This window comes from Ochotona princeps, chromosome 14, assembly GCF_030435755.1.
Source record: "Ochotona princeps isolate mOchPri1 chromosome 14, mOchPri1.hap1, whole genome shotgun sequence".
Lineage (NCBI taxonomy): Eukaryota > Metazoa > Chordata > Mammalia > Lagomorpha > Ochotonidae > Ochotona > Ochotona princeps.
Window position 1 is genome coordinate 31,554,025 of NC_080845.1, and position 24,677 is coordinate 31,578,701.

At 51.3% G+C, this 24,677-nt stretch overlaps 1 protein-coding gene, 1 long non-coding RNA gene and 1 other non-coding gene across 3 annotated transcripts; 2 read left to right on the forward strand and 1 right to left on the reverse strand.

The window, feature by feature from the left end:
* Nucleotides 1-580: 580 nt before the first annotated feature.
* On the reverse strand, nt 581-687 carry LOC131481991 (U6 spliceosomal RNA). Its single transcript, XR_009246693.1, has one exon. It is a non-coding gene; the product is annotated as a U6 spliceosomal RNA (small nuclear RNA).
* Nucleotides 688-9,394: 8,707 nt separating this feature from the next.
* On the forward strand, nt 9,395-14,141 carry LOC131481915 (B-cell differentiation antigen CD72-like). Its single transcript, XM_058672737.1, has 6 exons — nt 9,395-9,534; nt 9,831-9,935; nt 10,980-11,075; nt 11,415-11,729; nt 13,522-13,676; nt 14,025-14,141. Exons 1-6 carry the CDS (start codon nt 9,456-9,458, stop codon nt 14,106-14,108), a joined length of 834 nt encoding a protein of 277 aa, XP_058528720.1. The 5' UTR covers nt 9,395-9,455; the 3' UTR covers nt 14,109-14,141.
* A 642-nt stretch (nt 14,142-14,783) lies between these two features.
* LOC131481916 (uncharacterized) lies at nt 14,784-15,418 on the forward strand. The gene is made up of 2 exons (XR_009246645.1): nt 14,784-14,827; nt 15,082-15,418. It is a non-coding gene; the product is annotated as an uncharacterized LOC131481916 (long non-coding RNA).
* The last annotated feature ends 9,259 nt before the right edge of the window (nt 15,419-24,677 follow it).

The following is a 24,677-nucleotide window of genomic DNA, read 5'->3' on the forward strand; positions in this document are numbered from 1 at the left end:
AGGGGCAGCCTTGGCACTGCTTCCCTCACACTCCATGCTCTTGTCAACTGAGGTGCCAAGGCAGAAGGTCTAGGACCTGGCAGTATAGTCTCAATGTTGCAGGGGAGCTTGGGGAATGAGGGCAGTGAGCGGCAGCAGCGGTGGGCTGGGGTTTCAAGTAGTGTCCATTTCTCCAAGGTGGTCACCAAGGGCAGCTGGATGGAAGGCATTGGTGATGGAGAACCGAGGGGCATTGGAGCAACAGGCCTGCTGGGCATCTCTGGGTGGCTTGATGTTGTCATTGCTGAAGTCTTCCTGTAGCGAGAGGGTCTTGACTGGGTCAACTTGGTCCCCTGGGTTGGAGGGTGATTCTGGTGATTGGGACAGGAAGAAGTCTGACCTACTTAGGAGAGCCGGGGGTATTGTTTGGGATGTGTGTTGGAGGAACCACCCTTGGCAAAGCCCCTGCAGGTGGAAGAGTTTGTGAGCTGTGTCTTTGTCCTGGCCAGGGTTCCCTGGGCTCCTTTTCCTCCAGAAGCTTGTTGGGGCTGGAGCTCAGAGCAGGGTTACCACCTCCAGTCCCCTAAGCCCTCCTCCTTTCTGCTGCTTCCTAAGAGTCTAAATTTTGCATGTCATCCTTGTGCAGGGGCCATGCTAATCTTCTCTGTATCATTTCAATTTTAGTATATGTGCTGCCAAAGCAAGCACCCTAAGAATCTAAATTTTGAAATCATCATTGTCTATGAGCTCTTCTCCAAAGCTCTGCCCCCTCACTGACTCCCACCTGCTCAACAGCTAAATACACCTAGCTACTTTCCCTCCTTTTTCCTTGATTTTTAATTTTGATGATATTTAAATAGTTGAGAAGGATGCATGTTAATGTGGACCACTGATTAGAGTGGGGAGGGTCGAGGAATATTACAAAGTGGATGAGATAATTTTGTTTTCAATTTTTTTGGGGAAGGGGAGAAGCCACACTCAGCATCCTAATAGCATTAGTACTTGAGTATGGGGAATGGACGCGCAGTGGTGGATGGACATCCCGGGGTCCATGACATGAAATCTGCCCCAAGAGTACTGCTCAAGTGGTTTTGATAGTCCTGAAATGCTATTGATTGTGTTGATCTAAAGATGAGGAAATCCTTTAAATGTCCATTGGCGGAATAGTCCACCTTACAGTCTCCAATCACTCAGATACTTGTTGTCAACACTTGACTGGTAGAGTTGTGCAGTTTGTTTTGTCCTACTTCCTCTGCTATGGTACCAGATGTCCCCTGCAGGTCCCAGTGAACTGCCAGAACCTCCACATGTATCAGGGCATGCCGTGCACTACACCATGTTCAGCAATTGAGGAGACCTAGTTCTGACTCATGTACTTTACGGTTAAACTACAGATCCTGTGCTTCTCTCTGTGGTTGGAAATCTGAGTCTAGTGGTACAATTGGTGGCGGGTGGGGGGAGGTGTCTGCAAGGAAGCTTTGTGTGAGGTGACCCCATACCTGACTCCTTTGTGTGCTAGCTAGCTAGTATGGAGTCCAGCCTAGTTCATCACCTATATCAGCCTACATGCACACTGGTGGTTATAGTTGTTAGATCAGTTCTGACTCCAGCCCAATCTCTTATGCCATCCAATGGATGCTGAGACCCAGCCCAACTCTGCCCACCATGCACTCTGCCCTCAAGTGCACCAGGCAGAATGGCAGCCCAGGCAGGAGGATCCCTAAAACCCCCAAAGTCCTGCCCCCTTCCAAGATTCCTGTATATGCCGGTATGTATAGCAGACTGGTCCAGTCTGTTCCACTTCCCATTTGTATTTTATACACACCATTGGTGCTGTAGCCTATCTCAGTCCAATCAACCCCACTATCCAGCCCACACTTATGCTGGTAGGTGCTACCACATGTCCATCCACATCCACTCCCAGCAGTGGTTCTGATTTTCACCAGTGGGAGCTGCAGCCCATCAGAGAGGTGCTCATATTTTCCCTACTAGCCCCATTTCCAACCCCAGATCTTACTCTTTCCAGGTGTTTCTACAGTCTAGCCTGATAGGATTATTCCCATTCCAAGAACTTGCCAGCTGATGTGGCAAAGCCTGGCCAGCATGTTCTTACTGTGGCTCATGCATATACCATGGATACTATTGATTCGCTCAGCCTGGCTTTCTCCCTACCCAGTTCACATGCAGGACAATGGGTGTTGTAGTCCTGCCTAGCCTGGTCTGCTCTCAGTCCCATTTGTTAGGCTCACCAGTGGAAGCAGTAACCCAGCAGGGGAGTTGTTGCTTCTTGTTGCTTGGCATGTTCCCCTACTTGGGTCTCACGTATGCTGGTGTGTGCAGTTTGGCAAGGCCTGGCCCACCTTGGCATTTGTTGGAGGATGTTGCAACCTGGCCTGGCTGTCCAGTACTCATTCCTATTCATGTTGGTTTGTGTTGCTGCCTTGTCCAACCCAGGCAGCCCTAAAGCTTGTCCCAATGTGAACTGGCTGGTGTTGTGGTCCAATATGACCTGACCTGTATCCTGTCCTGGTTCTCACAACTGCCAGTTAGTGCTATGAATTGGCCCAGCCTGGCTCCCAGACCTCACCCACATGTATGCTGTCAGGTGGTATAATCTGTTCTGGTCTAGGCTCTCCCAGTTTTGATTCTTGTGCTCACATGCAGGAACTGTGTCCTGACAGAGGAGTTCCCCAGATTCGCTATCAGGTCACCTCCCAGTGGCAGGTCTTACACACTGGTGAGTGCTTGACCCAGCCTGACTGGTCCAACTTTCTGTGCTGAGAGGAATAGCAGCCTTGCCAGACCTGTCCATTCCCATTGTGACCCTTACTGTTGGGTTCTACAGCACAGCTGTACCTGGTCCACCCCCAGACCCAGTTCTCATTTGGTTCAGCAGGCTGAACCTAGGCTGAGACATAACTCAGCCTATTTTATACCCACCCTGTCTCCTGTGAGCACCAGCATGTGCTGGAGCCTGGCTCAGTCTGACACATCACAGATCCATCTATGCCCATGGCAAGGTATACTGCAGCCATGATCAGCCCAGTTCACCACCCGTACTCTGGCTCTCATGTTCCACATTAGGAATTGTAACCCAGATGGGGCCTCCCTTTAGCTCCCTGACCAGGCCTGCTCCCAGCTATAGATCTTGTACATGGTGATGGTTTCTCTGACACTGCCTAGCATAGCCCATTCCCTTTCTTGGTCTTTGCCAACAGTTGCAGCCTGGTCTGGCCCAGCCCACCCCTAGCACCAACTCTTGCTGGTGGGTGATTCAGCCCAGCCCTGCCTTACCTAGTCTTTCCCTGTTCCTGGTTTTCATGTAGTATGGTAGATGTGATAACCTAGCGCAGCCTGGCCTGTACTTCATGCTGGCTCCTGCACATGCCAGTGTGCTAAGGTTTGGTTTGCCCCTGGTCCACCCCCTGACCCATTATCTTCCCAAACCAGCTCACATGCTTGCTGACAAGAGGAGCAGTCTTGTACACTCAGCACTGATTCATGTACTCTCCAGCAGGAGCTAAGGCCCAGCAGGTGATTCCCTGAGGTTCCCCAAGAGGCCCACTGCTAGACCCAGATCTCACATGTGCCAGCAGGTGTTAGGCCCTTACCCAGCACAGTCTACTCCTTCTGTCTTGGCCTGTGTGTGTGGTAGTGAATATTGTGGCTTTTGTCTATGCCAGGGTGCTAAGGTTTTCCCCAGCTCTACATGGCCTGCCCCACACCCCGAAACCCCCAGAATCAGCCCGCATACTTGCTGACAAGTGGAGTAGTCTTACCTGGCCTGACCAACACCCAGCACTGACTCATGTGCTCTCCAGCAGGAGCTACAGCCCACCAGGGGAGTCTCCCATGTTCACCCACCAGGTCGACTTTCAGACCCAGACCTCACATTGCTACTGGGTGCTAGGCTCTTACCTGGCACAGTCTGCCCCCTCTGCCTCAGCCTCTGTGTGCTAGTGGACAGCCTGGACAGCCCCACACCCTGTTACTGGATGTGCTTTAGCCTGGACCAGCCTGGCCTGTTCCCACACCCAGTACCCATGAGAGTCTTGGGGTTCCATGGTCATGTCTAGCTTAGCCTGTTACCCTACACAGCTATTGAGCAAAGCAGTGAATATTTGCGGTCCCACATGGATGAGCCCACATATCCCCCATAGAATCTGCCCCCAGACCTGGTTCTCTTGCATGCTGGCTACTGTCATGGTCCACCTAATGTGAACTGTCCCTTGTTCTGACACTTGCTGGTGGGTACTGTGATCTAGCCTTGCCATGGAGGCCCCCCCAGCCCTAACTTTAGAGTGTGCCAGTGGTCAGTGGTGGTCAATGCTATCTAGCCCAGCTCTGCCCACCACACATTCTATCCTCGCGAACACCGGGGGAGCTACAGTCTAGCCAGAGCGATCCTCAATAAGCCCAACTGGACTGGTCCAGATTTGGTCCTGTGCCTGTCAGCGCAGTGGACTGTTCTGGCCTATCCCACACCCATTCAGCTTTCACACACATTATTGGGCACTGAAGCCTAACTCAACCCAACTGACTTCAACCTCCATTACACACTCATGCTAGTGGGTGCCACTGCCTCCAGTCAGGCACACCCCCATGCTAACCAGTGGGAGTTGCAGCCCTTCAGAGAAGTGCCCGCAGTCTCCACACTGGACGCACTCCCTGCCCTGGACCTTACACCATCCAGGTGTTTCTGCAGTCTAGCTCGACAGGACTTGAGGGTGTCACTTTCAACCCAGTTGTTGGTGCTGTCACTCTCTTTCTGCCTTCTAGAAGCCTGCTGTATGCTGGCTGGATACTGTGATCCAGGGAAGATGATTTCACATTTCATTCACTAAGAGAGATTGTCAGGAGAGCCAGGAGTATTGCAAATCTCTGTCGTCAAAACTGACCACAGTCAGAGACACTTTTTGTGGTGTGATTCAGAAGTAAGTAATCCCGGAGGGGATGCCATTTGATGTCTATACATCATCAGGTCAGGATCAGCTGTGCACATCGGTCCATGTGCCATGGGCAACACGGATGGTCATGATCCTTAGCGCTGAGTGGCCAGCAGCATTTCCACCCTTGCAGCACTGGCAGGGCTTCTCAGCAGGCTGCGACATGGCCTTTGAGGAGCACAGAGCCTGGTTAAACATGGGCGGTCAGGCACCACAGGCAAGGTTGGCCCTGTCGCTGGAGATGCTCATCCTAGGTTATGCAATTTTGGCCACACATCTGTGCTCTCTGAATCTCCTTTAGCGTTCTCCCTGGAAGAGCTTATTTGCAGTTATCTGAGAAAACACTTCAAATTGGGTTTTCCACAGCTCAAACAAGGACTGGTGGAGTAACATAGGGTGAGTTTGTCAGGAGTTTTGACTGTCTCCAGCTCTATGTCATTTCCTCATAAAGACATACCAAAGTGACTTCCTCATGAGGTCCTGATTCCAGAATTGTCTCCATCAGTTAGTATTGCAATTGCCAATTTGTTTTCCTCTATTTAAGAACATTTTGGGGCCCAGCGCGATAGTGTAGTGGTTAAAATCCTCGCTTTGCATGCACTGGGATACCATATGGGGGTCGGTTCTAGTCCTAGCTGCCCCGTTTCCCATACATCTCCCTGCTTGTGGCCAGGGAAAGCAGAAGAGGACGGCCCAAAGCTTTGGGACCCTGCACCCACATGGGAGACCTGGAAGAGGCTCCTGGCTTTGGATTGGCTCAGCTCCAGCCGTTGTGGCCGCTTGGGGAGTGAACCATCGAATGGAAGGACTTCCTTTCTGTCTCTTCTCCTCTCGGTATATCTGCCTTTCCAATAAAAATAAATAAATCTTTTAAAAAAGAGAGAACATTTTGGGAGAGTCTTAGTCTTTATTGTATCCTCTATTATCTAGAACTTTCTGGTACAGTAAAAAAATAATTAATTAGAGACTAAAGCTGAGTTTCAGCCAGGGTTTTAAAGTTGATGGAAAACCTGGGCATTCTAACTTGCTACCCCCAGGCACACCTAACTGAGGCTTGCTGTACCAGTCATAGCCACTGGGGGCGCTAGAGCAGTGCCAAGGAACTAGAGCAGAGGGTGAGTCCTGAGGCAAGGTGGCCCCTTGCTTGTGTTCCTAGCAACTGGGGTGTTTCTGTTCTGCAGACCCCGGGTAAATGACCCTCCATCTTCACAGTTGTCCTCAGACATATTTCCCTGTGCGTTGTGCTAGTCAGGAAGAGTGTGTTAGGACTGGCAGCAGCTTTCTAGGTAGAACTAGGGCACAGAGGGGAGGATGGGCTGCTGGGAGAATTCTGTTGACTTGACTTCATCACCTGCAGGTGCTGCATGTTAGAGCACAGCAGGTCATGGTGCTGAAGTTACAGGCCTGCAGTACTGCTTATCCCTGCATCTGTGAGATGGCATCTTTCAGGTTTCCAGATGCAGACTGCTGTTTGGAGCATCCAGCTCAGAGTGCAGCATTGACTGTACCATGGCAGATCCACAGCAGAGGGGCATGGCAGTTGGGGGAGCCCATAAATCAGAGGGAAGCATTTTTCCCAGAGGAGGGACAATGGCTTAGTTGGGCGTGGGCAGTGGCAAGTGAAGTGTTCAATGGAGCTGGTGAAGTGCTGACCAGGCAGCTGGAGGCAGGGTAGGCTGGGTGGGGGCTCAATGTCAGCCATTTGTGGAGCTCACTGATGCTTTACTGTTGCAAGTGTTCATGCTTAGAGCCTACTGGTCCTTCCCCACTGACCTGGGGCCTGAAATGCGTGGCATTTTCTCACTGGGCAGTGCCCAGCGGAGGTGTGACCCACACCTGACACTTGTCATCAGCACGCTGCCTGCTTCAAACCTTGTCCCAGAAACTGTTGTGTTCCTGAGAAAAGGGTGAAAAGTGATTCTGAATGGTGTGGCCAAGAACCTGTCCTGGTGGCATGGGAGTGGGGTTGGGAGGAGGATGCATGAGATGAATGGATGGGAGCAGCTCACTTCCAGACAGGCAGTTTGATAGAAATTGGTTTAGATAATTTGCACATGTTAGTCTCATGTGTCAGCAATGCTGTGTGAGTTTGGGTGAGCGCCATGGGGTAGTGAGCCCAGGGTTTGGGTTGGCCAAGTGTTCTGACCCTCGAGTCCATGCTAAGGCACTACTACATTGGGAGAGGATCCAGTCAGCCTGGCTGGGGCTGGCACTCAGTGCTCACAGGCATGTCCTAAAATCCAAATTTGGAGGCCTAAGAACCCTGAGGCCTCACTGCTAGGAGCATGCTCCCGGCAGCTGCAGGCTGGACATGGGTGGCTTGGTGTGGTATTCTCACTGGCAGAGGAGACTGCCCGCTTCACAGTTGAGGTTGTGGTGGTGAGAAACAGCCGGCATTGGGCATGGACAGGAAGCTGAAACTGAAGGTGCAGAGGCAGCATCAGGGACAGGGCAGTCCATCCTTGGGCTATGGTGAGCTGCAGATGGCAGTGAGGGTTCTGTCTGCTCCAGGGCCACTGCCTCCTGCGGTAGGCTGTACTGAGCACCTTTCCGGGGCTCCCTAGCCCAGGCCTGTGGGGAATTCACCGCCACAGTTGTGGGTTGATGTTCAGGAGCAGTCCTGACCTGGGACCCAGGGCTGGGAGGCAGAAGAGCAAGTTTTGATGGAGTTGTGTGTGTCATGGTCAGGGACAGCCTTATGTCAGGCCTTCAGGTTCTGTCTCAGTTCTGCTGCCATCAAACTCCATGCTCTGCTCAGTGGAGGGAGTCATGCTGGTGTCGTGGGTCCCTGTGGAGGGTGTGATGACTGTGCTGAGCAGAATCAGGTTTGTGGATTGAGGCGGCAGGTAGAATATTTTCTATCTCTTTGTCTCTTCTCTGGGTGCAACTGTGCCTTTCAAATAAAGAAGTGAAAAAATAAAAACCTGACAACAATGTTGGTTTTAAAAAAGGAGTAAGCTCTGTGCGTTAGGGCCATTATAAAAAATACAAATTTTAAAATATTTATTTATTTACTTGAAAGGCAATGTTGCAGAAAAAGAGGGAGAGATAGAGATGGATGAATAGAAAAAGAGAAAAAAAATGAGAGAGAGAGAGAGAGAGAGAGAGATCTGTCCGTTGGTTAACTCTCCAAATTGTCCACAACAGCAAGGGTTAGGGCAGGCTGAACCCAGAAGCTTCTTCTAATTTCTCCCACATGTTTACCAATGGTTACCAGGTGTCACACACTTGGGTTAGGTTTGCTGTTTTCCCAGGATCCAGCTGCTACTGAAATTGGAAGGGAGCTCCCGGGAGAAGACCTGGCGCTGTCAGCCTGTGGTGTGGATGTTTTGTTCCACAGCTCAGTTAGCATTCTGTGTGGGGGATTGGCAGGTGTCACCTGCAAAGCTGTTGGTTTTTCCTGCCTCCCTCCTAGGGTCAGTCTCGGTGTGATCACTGGATATTAGTCCTGGGGGAATGCCTCTGTGAAGGGTGGTGTCTTAGAACCCAAAAGTTCTGGAAACACTTCGGGTCACTGCCTTCCTCATCCCTTTCCTGGTCTCTTCTCCACTTGGTCGGGCCATCAACACTGACAAGGGCCTGTCAGGTCTTGTCATGCCCTCCATCCCCACAAAGGCTAGTTTCCTCTCAGGGTTGAGTAAGTACAGAGCAGGATGTGATGGGGTTTTGTAGAGGAAGAATGTTTCTAGGGAAGTGAGACTAAGGAAATATGAAAATCTTAACGGCCTTGGATTCTCACGCTCAGGATCCAGATCTTCCTGAGTTCTCGGCCTCAGCGGACAAGGAGGCTGTGGTCCCTGGTAATCCCTGTTCTCTGCACCATCTGCTCAGGGTGATGTGCCCAGGTATTGCCAGAGCTGTGCAAAGGAGGAATGGAAGAAGGGCTGAGGGCCACCGGCCTGATCAGTCACTTAGAGTAGGGGCTAGGGAGAAGCAGGGAGGAGGGTGGAGGGAGGGCATGCTGACGCAACAGTGTGGGTCCATGTGCCTCCTGCCAAAGCCATTTAATCTCCAGGAAGGATCTCGGAGGAGGTACTTGTGTTTGGCAGCCTTACTTGTTAGTTCTCAAATTCCCAATTGGTGGGGGGAGGGTTAACATGTTAGTGAATTAGGATCCCTTTTAGGAAACCTACATCTGCCTGAAATTCCAGAGAGCAGCAACTACTCATGTGCACACACAATCACACACACACCATAGGGAGCAGGACTGGTCAGCAGTGAAGGAGTCCTGGAGCCCAGTACTGTCACAGCAGCAGTCAAGGCAATGTACTAAGCCAGTTCCCCTGCCCTGGGCTTTGGCCCCAGTGTCCCCCTGTCCCTGTGGTTGGTGCCCAATGATGCTTCTGCTTTACAGAGCCCATCTGTCTTTGACACACTCCCATCTTCCTCATTTGTGAAGGCAAGTTGCAGGTTCAAGTGCAGAGCAGTGTGGCCACAGAGGGAACTTGGAGCCCTTGAGTGAACAGGGTGGGAGAGGAGAGGGTCTTAGGTGAGCAGGCTGCTGGGGCTGGGACACTGCTGTGTGGGAACATGGCGGAGGCCAACAGGCATGCAGACCTGCGGTTTGTGAAGGCTCCTCTGAGGAAGAATGTCTCCGACTTGGGACAGGGTAAGAGTGCAGCAGCCCCTTCATCCCCAGGCCCCATTTCGACTGCCATGTGTCCTCTCCTCTCCTCCCTTCCCCTCCCCTCTCTTCCTTTACCCCCTCTCCTCCCCTCCCCTCCCCTCCCCTCTTCTCCCCTCCCCTCTCCTCTTCTCCCCTTCCCTCCCCTCTTCTCTCCTCTCCTCTCCTCCCCTCCCCTCCCCTCTCCTCTCCTCCCCTCTCCTCTCCTCTCCTCTCCTCTCCTCTCCTTTCCTCTCCTCTCCTCTCCTCTCCTCTCCTCACCTACTCCACTCAACTCCCAGATACTGATGAAAATGGGGAGCTCAGCTACAATGACATGCAGGTGCACTCATCCCCAGAGGCTCCCACAGGCCTGGTGCTGTCCCCCATACCAGAAGACCGAGCAGGTATGGCAAGCACAGAGGACTTATGTGTGTTGTGGTGGAAAGGGGCTGCATGTGGAGTGGGTGAGTTCACAGTGGGCCCCTGAGGATGCTACTGTAGGTTGGTAAGGGGAAAGAGGAGCAAGAGTTGGAGTCAAGTGTCTGCAGCATCCCAAAGCCAGGTGGGGTCACGGTGGGGCCTGGGGCAGCTCTGGGGAGCTGAGATCAGAAGAGAATGGAGGGGGTATTCGGGAAAAGGGAAAGGTAGATACTGGGCAAGGAGCAATCAGGAGGAGTGTTGGGGATCAACTCCTTCCCACTCTGAGGAAACCAGAAAGGGAAACCCATGAGAGCCATGATGGTGTCCCTCATGGGAAATTGTGGGAGAGACCTGGGCAGGAACCTTGAGGTGACCAGGAGTTCCACGGGTGGCCAGGATATCATAGAGCAGTTGCAGGTGGAGGGCAGCAGCAGGGAGTCCACAGGGTTGCGTTTTTAGTTGGCAGGACTCTGTGGGTCATCTTGTTGCTTTGTGGCTGCCACCACTATCACTGTGTCCCCAAGGATCAGGTGGGGGCACCCAGGTTCATCCTGACTTGCGCCCTGTCCTCAGCTGCTGGGTAGATAGTTCTCTATGAGTTATTTCCCCTTGCCAGCCTTACCAGCAATGGAAAAGACTGGGGAGGGGTGGGAGAGAGGGTGGTGTGCTGGACCAGCCCATGTGCTCCACACTGTGCCTTGCCAGGAGATGAGCCTTCTGGCTGTGGCCCCAGAGGCACCCCCACCCCTAGGAAAGTTCCCTTTCCTATCCCTCCCCACCCATTTCCTCTCTCCTCTGAGTGTTAGTTCCCCTTGATACCAGGTAATGACCCTCCATCTGCCTTACCAGGAACAACACCCAGCCCTTATTCTGGAACATTCTCCTCCTTCACCTCCAAATTGCCCCAGCATACAGACAAGTTTGTCATTGCCCACCTCCTCACCTCTGCAGTGGCTCCTAGGGTTGTTGACCACAGAGTTCTCCCACTCTCGCTCTAGACTCTCAGTGTTCTCCCTCCCTCTGTGAAGGTCATGGCCACTCTGGCTGTTTAAAGTACTTCCTGCTGGGCCTGCTCCTGACGTGCCTTCTGGTGAGAGTAGCTGCAATCTGCTTGGGTGTGCAATGTGAGTATGGCTGATCCTGGCTCCCCAAAACACCTCATCTTGAGAATCCCCACCCTCAGTTGCCCATGGTCAGTGCACCCCACAGCCAGATCCTTCACACCCTCAGCACTGGGGCAGGTTTATAGCCCTATCTGCTTACAAGAACCTTGTCTTCCTAAATAACATGCTTCTGGGGGGTGTCATATGTTATGCTTCAGCCTTGTGATGGGCAACATTGCAAGACACAGAATAGGGGTCTGACAGCACAGTGCTGGACTCAGGACACAAATGCAGCAGTTATTCTCATACCCTTTCAAAATTCTTCCCTGTAAACCCTCCCCATCCCACCCTCTGCCACAGATCTGTATGGGTCTCAGCAGTTTGGACAGCTGAGCAGGGTGCTGGAAGCCACCAACAGCAGCCTTCAGGAACAGCTCCACCTTAGAACTGTCCAGCTGGGGCAGATGGAAAAGGACCTGCAAGACTCCAAGACAGAGATGGCCCGGAGACTGACAGCACTACAGGAGGAGCAGAGGGCACACCAGCCTGTCCGGGAGCAGCTGCAGGCCTGTCAGGCAGACAGGGAGAACACACAAAAGACTCTGCAGGCCATGCAGCAGAAACTGAACCACCTGCAGGACACAGTGAAGCTCCTGCTCACCTGTCCCTCACAAGGTACCTGCTCTGGGCATGAGGAAGCTGGAGGGACTGGCTGGACATGAGGGAGTCAGGTGAGGGGGCACCAGGGGCAGAGGTCAGAGGGCACTCAAGAGGTAGTGAGCTGATCAGGAAAAAAGGGCAGGGCAGCAGAGCTGTGGCCGACTGGATATGTGGCCACTGGCCAACAGGGAGAAGGATGAAGCTGGTGGATGTAGGGGTACTCCCTTCAGCTCCTAGCGTGGCAGCCCGCAGTGCAGATCAGTTTCATCTCACTGACAGCGGCAGGTCGGCTCTGGAACCCCCATGCGCTTGTTCACGAAGTTGGTTCACCTGGTTTCAAAGGACATAGCTTCATTTAGTGCTTGCTCCCCTGCAGGCCCCCTGAAGGCCCCCTGAAGGTGAACAATCACTGCTGCCCCAGGTGCAGGCCAGTAGGGGAGAAGGTGTCTGAAGTCCACATGTAGCCCTCACAGGGAGGTGGGTGGGTGGGTGGGAGTGCTCAGGGACTTCGGGTGTGGCAGAACCCTGCTCCACATGGGTCTGTCTATTTTGAAAGCAGCAATGGGAGAAGGGAAATGTGTCAGGGAAATGCCAGGCTGAGGCAGGCTGGGACCCTAGGCAAGGTGCCAGGGCTGTGTACACTGATGTGTGGAGGACTTGGGAGTGTGGTCAGGGTTAGGCTCTGTGTGTCTGAGAGGGCAGGAAGAGTGTGTGCAAACACCTGCAACTGTCATTTCCTGAATCTTCTTCTGTTGCATGCTGTGGGTTCCCATGCCAGGGCTGCCCCTCATTCCCAGAGCATCCTGACTGCTCCTCCATTGAAACAACAGCAGTGAATGCCTACTCTGATGCCAGCTTCTTCCACCCCACACCTCTGCCACCTCACAGAGCTCTGTGACTCACTGCTGCCTCCTGTCTTCACTTCTCTCTGTGCCCCTGCTGAGGTCCAACCATCACTCAACTGCTCATTCCTCTGTCTAGCGTGCTTGTTGTGCTTGACTGGCAAGATCTGAACTTTGCGGGAACCTGCTTGACCACTGTATCTTGTGCTGCACCAAGGTGTGCCACACTGGGGAACATTCTGTCTGGTGCCATGAGACTGCATTGTCATGCACTGCCCGTGCCCTGGCCAGGGTCTAATGCAGCTCCCACTCAGCACATCTCCTTCCTCCTGCATTTGACTAATGCCCTCATCTGTTGCTCCAAGGCTTGCAAGATGCAATGCCAAGCCTGTGGAGCCATTTGACACTTTCCCCATCACTCTGCTTGAATTTGTCCCTTAGCCAACCTTCATATTGGACTTAAGGAAGCCCTTACAAACAAAAATCTGCTCATGCCATCCCAGTCTAGACCTTTTTATTCTAGTTTCTTAATGAGAGTTGAAGAAATCCATGTGGCAATGATGTTGATGTGTGGTGGTGACTGTTGTAGGGAGCAAAAGAGAAGAATGGATGGGTGAGAGCTCGATGGATGGCTGTGGAGCCATGGTGAGACTTGACAAAATTAGGGGTGTCCTGCAAAGTGTTCAGAACTGAGGAGGTGTGGGGTGTATAGAAACACGGGTGCTATGGAAACTCTCAGAGTGTAAGTCATGCTATTGAAGAGAAGGCTCTTTATTGAGTATATATAGACAGGGCATTTTGTATGGTGGAAGAGGCAGAGTGGAGCCGAGGAGGATTGCAGAGGCCTGGGTGCAGAAGCCCATAGAGTGACAGCCTCGGACCCAGGGACATGTGCTGGCAGTCCACCACGGGGAGATTGCTCCCAGGCCAGAAGGTGCTGCTGTCTCTCTCTCCCTGCTTTCTAGGCATCTGCTGTATGGTGGGCTGGATACTAATTCAGAGAAGATGTTTTCACATCTCACTCACTAAGAGAAATTGGCAGGAAAGCCAGGAGTATTGCAAATCCCTGTCTTCTGACCTCACCACATTTACAGACACTGCTTTGGGGTATTATTCAGAAGTAAGTAAGCCTGGAGGGGATGCCACTTGATAGGGACGCATCATCGGGTCAGGATTGGCAGTGCATGTTGGCCTATGTTCCGTGGCAAACATGGATGGTCCTGACCTTACACTGAGTGGCCAGTAGCCTTTCCACCCTCGCAGCACAGCACTGCGGGTGTACCCCTTCCCTCCTAGCAGCTGGCACTGGCAGGAACTCTGAGTAGACTGGGCTGTGGCCCTTGAGGATCACAGGGCCCGGTCACCCATGGGTGGTGAGGTACCACAAGCCTTCTCGGCCCTCTGTTGGAGGCTTTGGCCTGTGTTGTACTTTTTTGACCACAGTTGTGCTTTCTGGATCTCCCTTTAGAGTTCTTCCCGGAGGAGCTTATTGTTGCAGTTATCTGTGGACACTCCATACTGGGTTGGCCACCGCTCAAACAACTACAGGTGAGTTTGTAGGTTTGAGTGTTTCCAGCTCTATGTCATCTCCTCATGAAGACATACCAAGGCGATTTCCTTCTTAGGTGCTGATTCCAAAATGTTTTCATCAGTTAGTGTGACAATTGCCTATTTGTTTTCCTCTATTTAAGAATGTTTTGGGGGAGTCTTAGTCTTTATTCTATTCCTTGGTATCTAGAACCCCTGGAACAGTTGAAACAATGGAATAGTTATTAGTTTGGGATCCACATTCTGAGGTTCAGCCAGGGTTTTGGGGCTGATGGGAAGCTGGGCCTTCTAACTTGCCATCAACTGAGGCTGCGCTGTCCCAGTCAGGGCCACTGGGGGCGCTAGAGCAGTGCCAAGGAACTAGAGCAGAGGGTGAGTCCTGAGACAAGGTGGCCCCTTGCTTGTGTTCCTGGTAATTGGAGAGTTTCTGTCCTGCAGAGCTCGGGTAAATGTCCCTCCAGCATCTTTCATTGGCATTCAGAGATCTGGAGATTTAGGAATGGGTCAGGTTTCCTACAGGAGTGGGTATTGAAGGGAGGATCAGCTGGGAACGTTCAGTAATGTCTTGTTTTGATTTTACCACCTCCAGGTGCTCCAGTTTAGGTTATTATTCTATCCAATATGGGCGCCTGGAGTCTCATGCATGCAGTACCCCTCTTCCCTGCATCTGTGAGATGATGTCCTTTAGTTTCCCTAATGGGAATAGCACTTTGTAGAATTCAGGTAAGAGAGAAACCAAGGCTGTGGTGTGGTGGGTCATGGAAAAGAGGGGTGCATGGCAGGGGGCCAGAGGTCAGAGAGAAAAATTCTTCCCAGATGAGGGAATGTGGCTTGATTGGACATGAGCTGGGGCAGGTAAAGGCAGAGCATTGAAGGGATCAGGTGATGTGGCTGACCAGGCAACTGGGGTTGGGCTGGGTTGGGTGGGGACTTGATGGCAGCCAGATGTGAAGCTCACTGCTGCTTTACTCTTGCAGGTATTCATGCCAGATTCCAGCGGGGCTGTTCCCTCTCACCTAGGGCCTGCAGTGCCCAGCATTTCCTCACTGGGCAGTGGCCAGATGAGGCCTGATCCACACCTGACCCTTGTCACCAGCATGCTGCCTGCTCCAAATGTTTTCCCAGAAACTGGCTGTTCCTTGGACAAGGGTGAAGAAGCTTCTAGAAGAGACTCTGGACAGCTTGGCCAAGAAGCTGTCCTGATGGCATGGGAGTGTGTGTGGGAAGTATATTCCACAAGCTGATTGGCTGAGGGCAGCTTGGAGCCAGCCAGACTGTGTGAATGAAATTGTTTTAATTAATTTTCAAGTGTTACTCTTGTGTGTCAGTAATGCAGTGTGTGGTTGGATTAGCCCTTTGAGAATGTGAGCCCAGGTGTTGTGTGGGCCAAGTGCTGTGTCCGTTGAGGCCATGCTGAGGTCTCCTACCTGGGGAGAGGAGCTGGTCATCCCGGCCAGGGCTGGCACTCTGTGCTCACAGGTGTGTCCTGAAATCAAAGATGGAGACCTAAGGACTCTGAGGCCTGGCTACTAGTAGAAGCGTGTCCCTGGCAGCTGCAGGTTGGACATGGTGGCTTGGCATGGTACCCTTGGTGGCACATTTGATCCCTTCAGCTCCAAGTCTGGCAGGTGACAGTGCAAATTAGTTTCACCCAATGACAGCAGTAGTTAGGCTCTGGATACCCCTCTACTTGTTTGTGAAGTGGGTTCACCTGGTTTAAGCACATAGCTTCTCTTAATTCTTGTTTCTGTGGTGACTACCTCAGCGTGAGGAATTACCTGCTGGTCCAGGTGCAGGCCTGTAGGGGCAAGTTGGTTGAAGTCCTTGTGGGGTGCTCGCAGGGAGGTTGGTGGGATGGTAGGTTTGGAGGCTTAGTGTGTTGCCAACCCCTGCTTCACCTTGGTGTATTCACTTTAAAAAATGGAAGAAAGGGGCCCGGCGGCGTGACCTAGCGGCTAATGTCCTTGCGTTGAACACTCCGGGATCCCATATAGGCACTGGTTCTAATCCCGGCAGCTCCACTTCCCATCCAGCTCCCTGCTTGTGGCCTGGGAAAGCAGTCGAGGACGGCCCAATGCATTGGGACCCTGCACCCGCGTGGGAGACCTGGAAGAGGTTCCAGGTTCCCGGCTTCGGACCAGCGTGCACCGGCCATTGCGGCTCACTTGGGGAGTGAATCATCGGATGGAAGATCTTCCTCTCTGTCTCTCCTCCTCTCTGTATATCCAGCTTTCCAATAATAATAAATCTTTTTTAAACATATATTTTTATTGCATTTGGACACATGTACGGAAAGGCCAGATCAAGGCAAGCTGGGGTCCTAGGTAGTCATCAAGGGCAATGTTGCGGGGAGGCCTTGGGAGTGTGTTCAGGGTTAGGCTAATCTATCTGAGGGTGCAGGAAGAGTGCATGCAGGCAACTACAACTGACACTTCCTGAATCTTCTTCTGCTCTAGGCTGTGAGGCCCCACGCCAGGGCTAGCACCCATTTCCATAACATCCCTGACTGCTCCTCCATTGAAAGCACAGCTGTGAGCGCCTACTCTGATGACAGCTTCTTCTACGCTGCACCATTGCCAAGTCATGGAGGCCTGTGACACTCTGGCACCTCCCCTTGCTCTTGCCTGTCAGCTGTCTCCTGTCTTCACTTCCCTCTCTGCCCGTGCTGAGGTCCAGTTATCACTTAAACACTCATTCCTTTGTTGAGCATGCTTCGTGTGCCTGACTGGCATGATCTGAATTTTGCATGAACCCAACTGACCACTGTACCTAGGGCTGCACGAAGGTGTGCCTCTTTGGGACAATGTTCATCCTGGTGCCACTGAGACTATTGTTGGCAAACACTGCCTGGCATCCTGAGCAGCTTCCAGTGGAGCTAGCTTCAGAACCCCTCATTTTTTCTACATTCAGCAGGTACCCTCAATTTGTGCCCCAAGGCATGCATGCTCCAATGCCAGGTTGGCGGAGCCATTTGGCATTTTCCCATTCTTATTTCTGAATTTCTTTTCTATAAATAACCCTTCTTCTCTAGTTGTTCCTACTTATTGGAGCCAGGAAAGTCCTTCACAAATGAATCTATCCATGAGACCTCATGTACTTCAAGTTGCTTGAGCACAGTTAATGGAATCCATATTACAATGACTTGAATGTGTGTTGGCAACTGCTTTAGGAAGCAAAGTGATTAAGAAGTGGTTATGTAGCCCAGTTGATACTGGACAAAAATTTGGGTGTACTGCAAAATGTTCAGAAATGAGTAGAGTGTCAGGGTTTAAAGCACTGGTCCTATGGAAACTCTCAGAATGTGAGGAAGTCATGCAATTGAGTGTGAAGGCCTTTTACTGAGTACACATAGACAGGGCATTTTCCATGGTGGAGAGGTCAGAACGAGGCTGAGGAGGATTGCAGAGTAATAGGACAAGAAGCCCACAGGGTGATGGCCACAACCCAGGAGGGTGTGATTATCAGCCAGACCAGGAGGGCGCTGCTTTCATCCCATTCTGTGCTGTCTTCACACTCTTTGTGCTTTCTAGAAGAGTGCTGTGTGGTGGGCTGGATGCTGAGCCCGAGAAGATGCTTTCACATCTCACTCACTAAGAAAGATTGGCAGGAAAGCCAGAAGTATTGCAATATCTGTCATCTAACCTGACCACAGTAGGAGACACTTCTTGGACTTATCACTAAGTAAAAGTAAGTAAACCTGGGGCAATTGCCATTTGATAGTGACACATTGGATTGGCAGTGCACACTGACCCGTGTGCCCTGCGCAACACAGACGGTCACGCTCCTTAGCGCTGAGTGGCCAGCAGACTTTCCAACCTCACAGCACAGCACTGTGGTGGCCCCACCTCACCAGCCAGTGTTGGCAGGAACTGTTAGCCAGCTAGACATGACCCTTGAGGAGCGCAGGGCCACCCATGGCCAGTCAGCTACCACAGACAGGGTCGGTAGCCCACCTGAGGCCCTGGTTCTGTGTCATGCGTTTTTGGTCACGTATCTGTCTTTTCTGAATCTCCCTTCAGAGATTCAGAGATTGCCACAGTTATCTGAGGACGCTTCATATTGGGTTGGCCACAGCTTAAAGAAGGACCATTGGTGGAATACAGGGCGAGTTTGTTGAGAGTTTTGAGTGTTTCCAGCTCTATGTCATCTCCTTATAAAGACATACCGAGATGACTCCCTCCTTAGGTCCTGATTCCAGAATGTTTGCATCAGTTAGTATTAGTATCATCTTATTATTTTGCTCTATCTAAGAATGTTCTGGGTCCGGCGCCGTGCCCTAGCAGCTAATGTCCTCACCTTGAATGTGCCAGGATCCCATATGGGCACAGGTTCTAATCCTTGCTGCCCCACTTCCCATCCAGCTCCCTGCTTGCAGCCTGGGAAAGCAGTCAAGGATGGCCCAAAGCTTTGGGACCCTGCACCTGCGTGGGAGACCCGGAAGAGGATCTGGGCTCCTAGCTTCAGATTGGCGCAGCACCGGCTATGGCAGTCACGTGGGGATCATAGGACGGAGGATATTTCTCTCTCTTTCTCTCCTCCTCTTTTTATAAAGTTGACTTTGCAATAAAAGTAAATATATCTTTTCAAAAAAACAAAAGAATGTCCTAAGAGAGTGTTAGACTTTTTAAAATCCCTAATATCTGGACTCCCTGGTGCTGTTACAATAATTAAATAGTTGGAATCTGTGTCATCTTTCAGACAGAGAAGGTGGTTCACCCAGGGTTTTACAGCTGATGGGAAACTGGGATATTCCAACTCACCATCCCTAGACACAGCTGCACAACTGAGGCTGCGCTGTACCAGTCATGGCCACTGGGGGCGCTAGAGCAGTGCCGAGGAACTAGAGCAGAGGGTGAGTCCTGAGAGAAGGTGGCCACTTGCTTGTGTTCCTGGATAACTGCATTGTTTCTGTTCTGTAGACCTTGGGGACCTGGCTCTCCTGCCTCTTCTGGCATCCAGAAATCTGGAGCATTAGGGCTGATCAAGATTCCAAAAGGCAAGAGGCTTGAAGGACTGAGAAGATTCGATAATCTCTTGACGTTACACACCATCAGCAGGTGCTCCATGTTACAGTACAGCTGGTCATGGTCCTTGGAGTCTCAGGTGTGCAGTAACCGTCTTCCCTGCATGTGTGAGATGGCGTCTTTCAGGTTTGCAGACAGGGACCCCTCTTTGCAGAATCCAGGTAAGAGTAGAGCAAGGGTTTTGGAATGGCGGGTCAGTAGCAGAGCATTTTCGAATGGCGGCCTAGAGGTCAGAGGGAAAAGTTCTTGCCAGAGAGCAAATGTGGCTTGTTTGGGCAGGGACAGGAGAAAAACGAGCACTGAAGGGAATTGGTAAGGTGATTGACCAGATAGCTCTGAGCAGGTATGGAATGGTTTGGGTGAGGACTCGAGGACAGCCAACTGTGGAGCTCACTGATGCTTTACTCTTCCAGGTGTTCATGCCAAGAGCCTGCTGGGTCCTGTTTGACCTGAGACCTGGAATGCCTGCTGTTTCCTCACTGGGTGAGATCTGACTCATATCTGACACTTGTTGCCAGCACCTGCTTCAAACCTTGTCCCAGAAATTGTATATTCTTGAGAAAAGGGTGAAAAAAGCTTCTAGAAAGGGACTCTGGACATCTTGGCCAAGAACTTGTCCTGGTGGCATGGGAGTGGGTGCTGTGAGGAGGGCACATGGGCTGAATGGATGAGGGCAAATAGCGTCAGTCAGGAAATTTGATTGAAATCAGTTTAAGTAATTTGCATGTGTTAGTCTCATGTGTCAACAATGCTGTGTGTGGTTGAATGAGTCTCGTGGAAGAGCGAGCCCAGGGGTCAGCCGCGTGCTCTGTCCCATGAGTCCTTGCTGAGGCCCTGCTATGTGGGGAGTAGAGTTAGTCAGGTTGGCCAGGACTGGCACTCTGCTCTTAGCCATGTGCTGAAAGCCCAAGAACATTGAGGCCCCGCTGCTGGGAGCATGGCAGCTTCAGGCTGGGTGTGGGTGGCTTGGTGTGGTGCCTTTGGTGGCAGAAAAGAGTGCCTGCTTTCCAGTTGATGTGGCAGTAGCGGATGACAACCAGCATGGACGGTGGGTATATGGAGAAGAAGCCAAAGTTGAAAGGCTTGAGGCAGCACTGGACAGGGCAGGCTGTATTGGGTTCAGGTGTTCAGAAGGGTTCTGCCAGCTCCAGGGCTGCTGCCTGGTACAGGCTGTGCTGAGCATGGCGTGAGGGCTCCCCAATCCTGGCCTGCAGGGAGTTCACCATCACAGGTGGGGGTTGTTGTTGAGGGGAGGTCCTGATCTGGAGTCCAGGGCTTGGAGGCAGAAGAGCAAGTGCTGAAGAAGTTGTGTGTGGCCATGGGCAGGGTTGACTGCAGGGCCAGGCCTCAGGTTCTGGCTCGTGGCTGTTGCTGTCACACTCCATGCTCTTCTCAGTCAAGGGTACCATGGCCAGAGAGCCAATGCCTGGCAGTACAATCTCCATGTGTCAAGGAAGCTTGGATGACAAGGGCAGTGAGCGGTTGGCAGGGGTGCCCAGCTGGGCCAGGTTCTTTAAGGTGGTCGGAGCGTATTGTTGAGGGAAGTCCAAGGGGCTGGGGTGTGACAGGCCAGTTGGGTGTGTCCATGAGTTTGATCTTGCCATCCATGAGGTCTTCCCAGCTTGGGGGTGAATCTAGTGACCAGAGCAGGAGTAGGTCTGAGTGACTATTCCCAAGGGTCTGGCCTGAGAATCATGGAGGAACGACCACTCTGGGCACAACCCCTGTAAATGGACTAGTCTGTGAGCCTTGTTCTCTACCCTGGCCAAGGTTTCCTTGGGGGTCCCTGTATCCTCTAGGAGCTGGCGGGGCTGGAGCTCAGAGAAGGGGGTCCCACCTCCAGTCCCTACCCCTCCTCCCTTCAGGTGTCCCTCAGATTCTAACTTTGGGAAGCATCATCTTGAGATCTTTGCTACTTCTATCCTTCACCAACTCTGACTGCTCAAATACTTAAACACTCAGCTGCTTCTCCCATGTTGTGTCTGGGAGTTCTTAATAGGGGAAAGGCAAACGGATTTTCAGGTGTCAAGGTGTCAATCGCTCAGCTTTATTGGATGTCAGGAGACTCCCGTTGTGTGAGGCTAGTTTAGGCAGATGCACTAGGTTCCACTCCAGGTGCTGGATGACGTCTATAAATTGAGCATGGGTACTGGGTTCCATCTGATGTTGAGATGAAGGGGCAGCCTGATTCATTCTGGTAGGCCCCCTTCCAAAGTCTGCCATTTCACCTTAGGGCACCTGTGGGGCAGTCAGGGCAGCAAGGGGCAGGAGGGGAGCAAGTTGCTTATGCTGCAGCTTTGGATGGCCAGAATCAGGAAGGCAGTGGGCTGTTGTTCCCACCAAGGTGGAAAGCAGGCACATCCAGGCCACAGGGAAGGCGTCTCCAATCATCCTTCCTCAGGGTCTCCTCCACCCAGCAGTCAGTTTCCACGGAGCTATCCTTGCATGCAGCTCACCTTTATTCCAACCGAGAAACCTATTCCTCTGTTGGGGTACGTAGTCAGGGTCTACAGGTACTTGGTTGATCTATTTGATTCTGCTGTAATGTGTTGGGGAGGGCACCATGCCAGCATCCTTGGGGCAGAATGTGCCTGTGACAGGCGAGGGCGTGGGGATCCTGGGACCACCTTGGAGTATCCCAACGGTGTGCAGTCAGTCCTCAGAAATAGGATTGCAGACCAGTAAATCCCAAGAGGCTTGATGTGCCACAAATTTTGCCTCATTCCTTGTTTATTTTAATCCTTTAGGCTCAGAAGAGGAGTGAGAAGATAAAGTACACTTAGGGTCCAGGACTAGCTCAACAGCAAGGGATTTTCCTTTCAAAAGAGTTTTGGGAGTGGACATATTTGGCTACAAATCTTTACTCCTATGAGCAGGACTCATTTACGTGAAAGGTTTGCAAAGAGACAATAGCCCACTGAGCTATAATTTGTGGAATAAGTACATTGCATCCCCAGAATCACCTCAATCATGTTGTCCTGCTAGCTGGCTCTCCACTGAAGGTTCTGTCCATCAACTCTGCTTAAGCAAAGACTCCCTCCTCTTGACACTAGAGAACAAGTTCATCTTGGAGCTCAATATTTCACTACTCAATACCAGCAAGCCCTGACCATTTATCTCTGTAACATTTCGTTGCATGGCTGGGACTGCCGTTGTCCCTGCTAATGCCTCTTGCATCCTGAGTTGGCCCTTCCATGCTTCCTTTCAGCTCAGGGCCATCAGCACTGATGACAGTGCTTTCTGTGTCACCATTCAACACAGGACTCAGAAATGCTTCAGGGCAAGTTCCAGGGACACTTGGCAATCCCTGGCTGCAGTGACCCCAGTGGGAAGGCTGCTACTGGCTGTGGGTTGCCTGTGTCTCTCCCTCCACTCTGAGGGAAGGCAACTGACTTCACAGACACTTGTGATAAAGTATGTGTTCCCTGTATCTCCAGCATGCATACCTTTAATTGAAATCTAGATTGTCTTGCCTTTTGTAAGTGGGTAATGATGACTTGTCCAATCATCCAGAGTGGCAAGTCTGAGCTTCCTCTGTGAGATACTGTCTTCTTTTTACATCACGTTTCCTTTGCAATTGTGGAAACACAGCTATCACTGCTCTAACAAATGGCCACACACCCAGTACCCTCAAGGTTGGACGTTTATTCTCTCTAGAGACCTGGAGTTCAGAATTCCAACACAGGCATCCCTGGACTAAAATCAAGCTGTGTCCAGGCCTGGTTCCTTTCTGGAGGCCCATGGCAAACCAACTCCCTGCCTTTTCCAGTGTCCAGAGGCTTGCTGCATCCCTTGGCTCTGGCCCCCTTTCTCCACCTTCAGAGCCAGCAAGTGCTATGGGAATCTTCCTCACCTCACACCTCTTGGACTCTCTGTTTCTCATCCAGTTTGTTTATTCTGAAGGCTGGCAGGGGTGTGATTGTCAGGTTGATAAGACTGTAACAGAGCAATTTCCCTATCTAAGGGTCCTCCTGTTGGTCACATGTACATATGTGCAGTAAGTAGCATGTTTACTGGCTCCAGGGCCAGTGATCTGAGTGTTTTAGGAAGGTCATCCTTCTGTCTGCCACATCTAGGTAGTAGCTGAAGGAAGGTCCCCCGAAGGCTGGTGGACTATGGTCATGACACAGCCTGACTTTCAGAGTCCCTCAGACCTTGTGGACTTCCTGATGCTGGCTGGCCTTTCCCCAGGCTGCTGCAGATGAACCCCTTCCATCCCACACTGGGAGCTCTTCCCAGAGACCCCACTACTCTCAAGCCCTTTCTCCTGTGTAGCTCACCAACCCACTCCTGGGGCAATCGTGGGTGGCAGCATGAAGCAGGCTTGAAGTTTTGTCTTTTTTAACTTCAGGGAGGATACCATACTCCTGGATGAGCTGAAATATACAGCATCTGACATTCAGCTCTTCAAACCTTTTCTAGGGGTCGGTGCTGTGCCATTGTAGGCTTAACCTTTAATTGCATCCTGACACTGCAAATGGGCACAGGTTTGGGTCTTGGTTGCTGCACTCCTGATCTAGTTCCTTGCTAATGTTGCTGGGAAAGAAGTGGAAGATGGAACAAATGCGCATTCCTGTATCTACTTGTGTGACCTGGAAGATGCTCCCAACTCCTTTATTTAACCTTTCCCAACCCCAGCCAATGCAGGCTTTTGGGGAGTGAACCAGCAAATGGAATATTGTCTATCTCTCTGTCTTCTCTTCTCTCTGTAAATCTACCTTTCTTTTGTTATTGTTTTTAAATTTAAGATTTATTCATCTTTATTATAAAGGCAGATCAGATTTATGGAGAGGAGACAAGAGAGAAAAGTCTTCCATCCACTGGTTTATGCTCCAGTGCTGCAATGGCCAAAGCTGACCCAATCTGAAACGAGGAGCTAGGTGAGCCACTACAAAGAGGACAGGCTGTCCCACATGGGTGCAAGGTCCAAGGCTTTGGGACATCCTCTACTGCTTTTCCAGGGCATAAGCAGGAAGCTGAATGAGAAGTGTTGTCCATATGGGTTCTCAGTGCTTATAGTGTGAGGATTTAGTCATTGAGCCATCCCACAAACCCTTTAACTGCCTTTAAAATAAGTAAGTTCAAAACAATAAAAATAAATACTGACAATGCTTTTTTTTTTCTTTTTTTTAATTGTATTTTTGTTGACAATCTTTACATAGTTAATTACGGTAAAAAAGAAAAAAAAGGTTCAGGGGGTATAGGGAAGTGGGTAATAGTATTATGTCCATATTGTTTCCATCATGTATCTGAGGTAAAGGGGGATATTGATGGAGAAGCCCCACCCAGTTTCCCACCCACCCCAAGTCCCGGATGTGGGGCATGCTCTGAGATCCTTGCTCAAATGGTTTTAATAGTTCTCCAGTTATGAATCGCTGCCAGTTTCACTCAATGAGGTCATCCACTGTTTGACACAGTCCATCACAGAGTCTTCATTTGCCCAGTACTGACAATGCTTTTTAAAAACAGGAGTAAAGTGGGCCTGGCACAATGGCTTAATGGCAATGTACTCACCTTGCAAGTGCCAGAATCACCTATGAGTGTCGGAT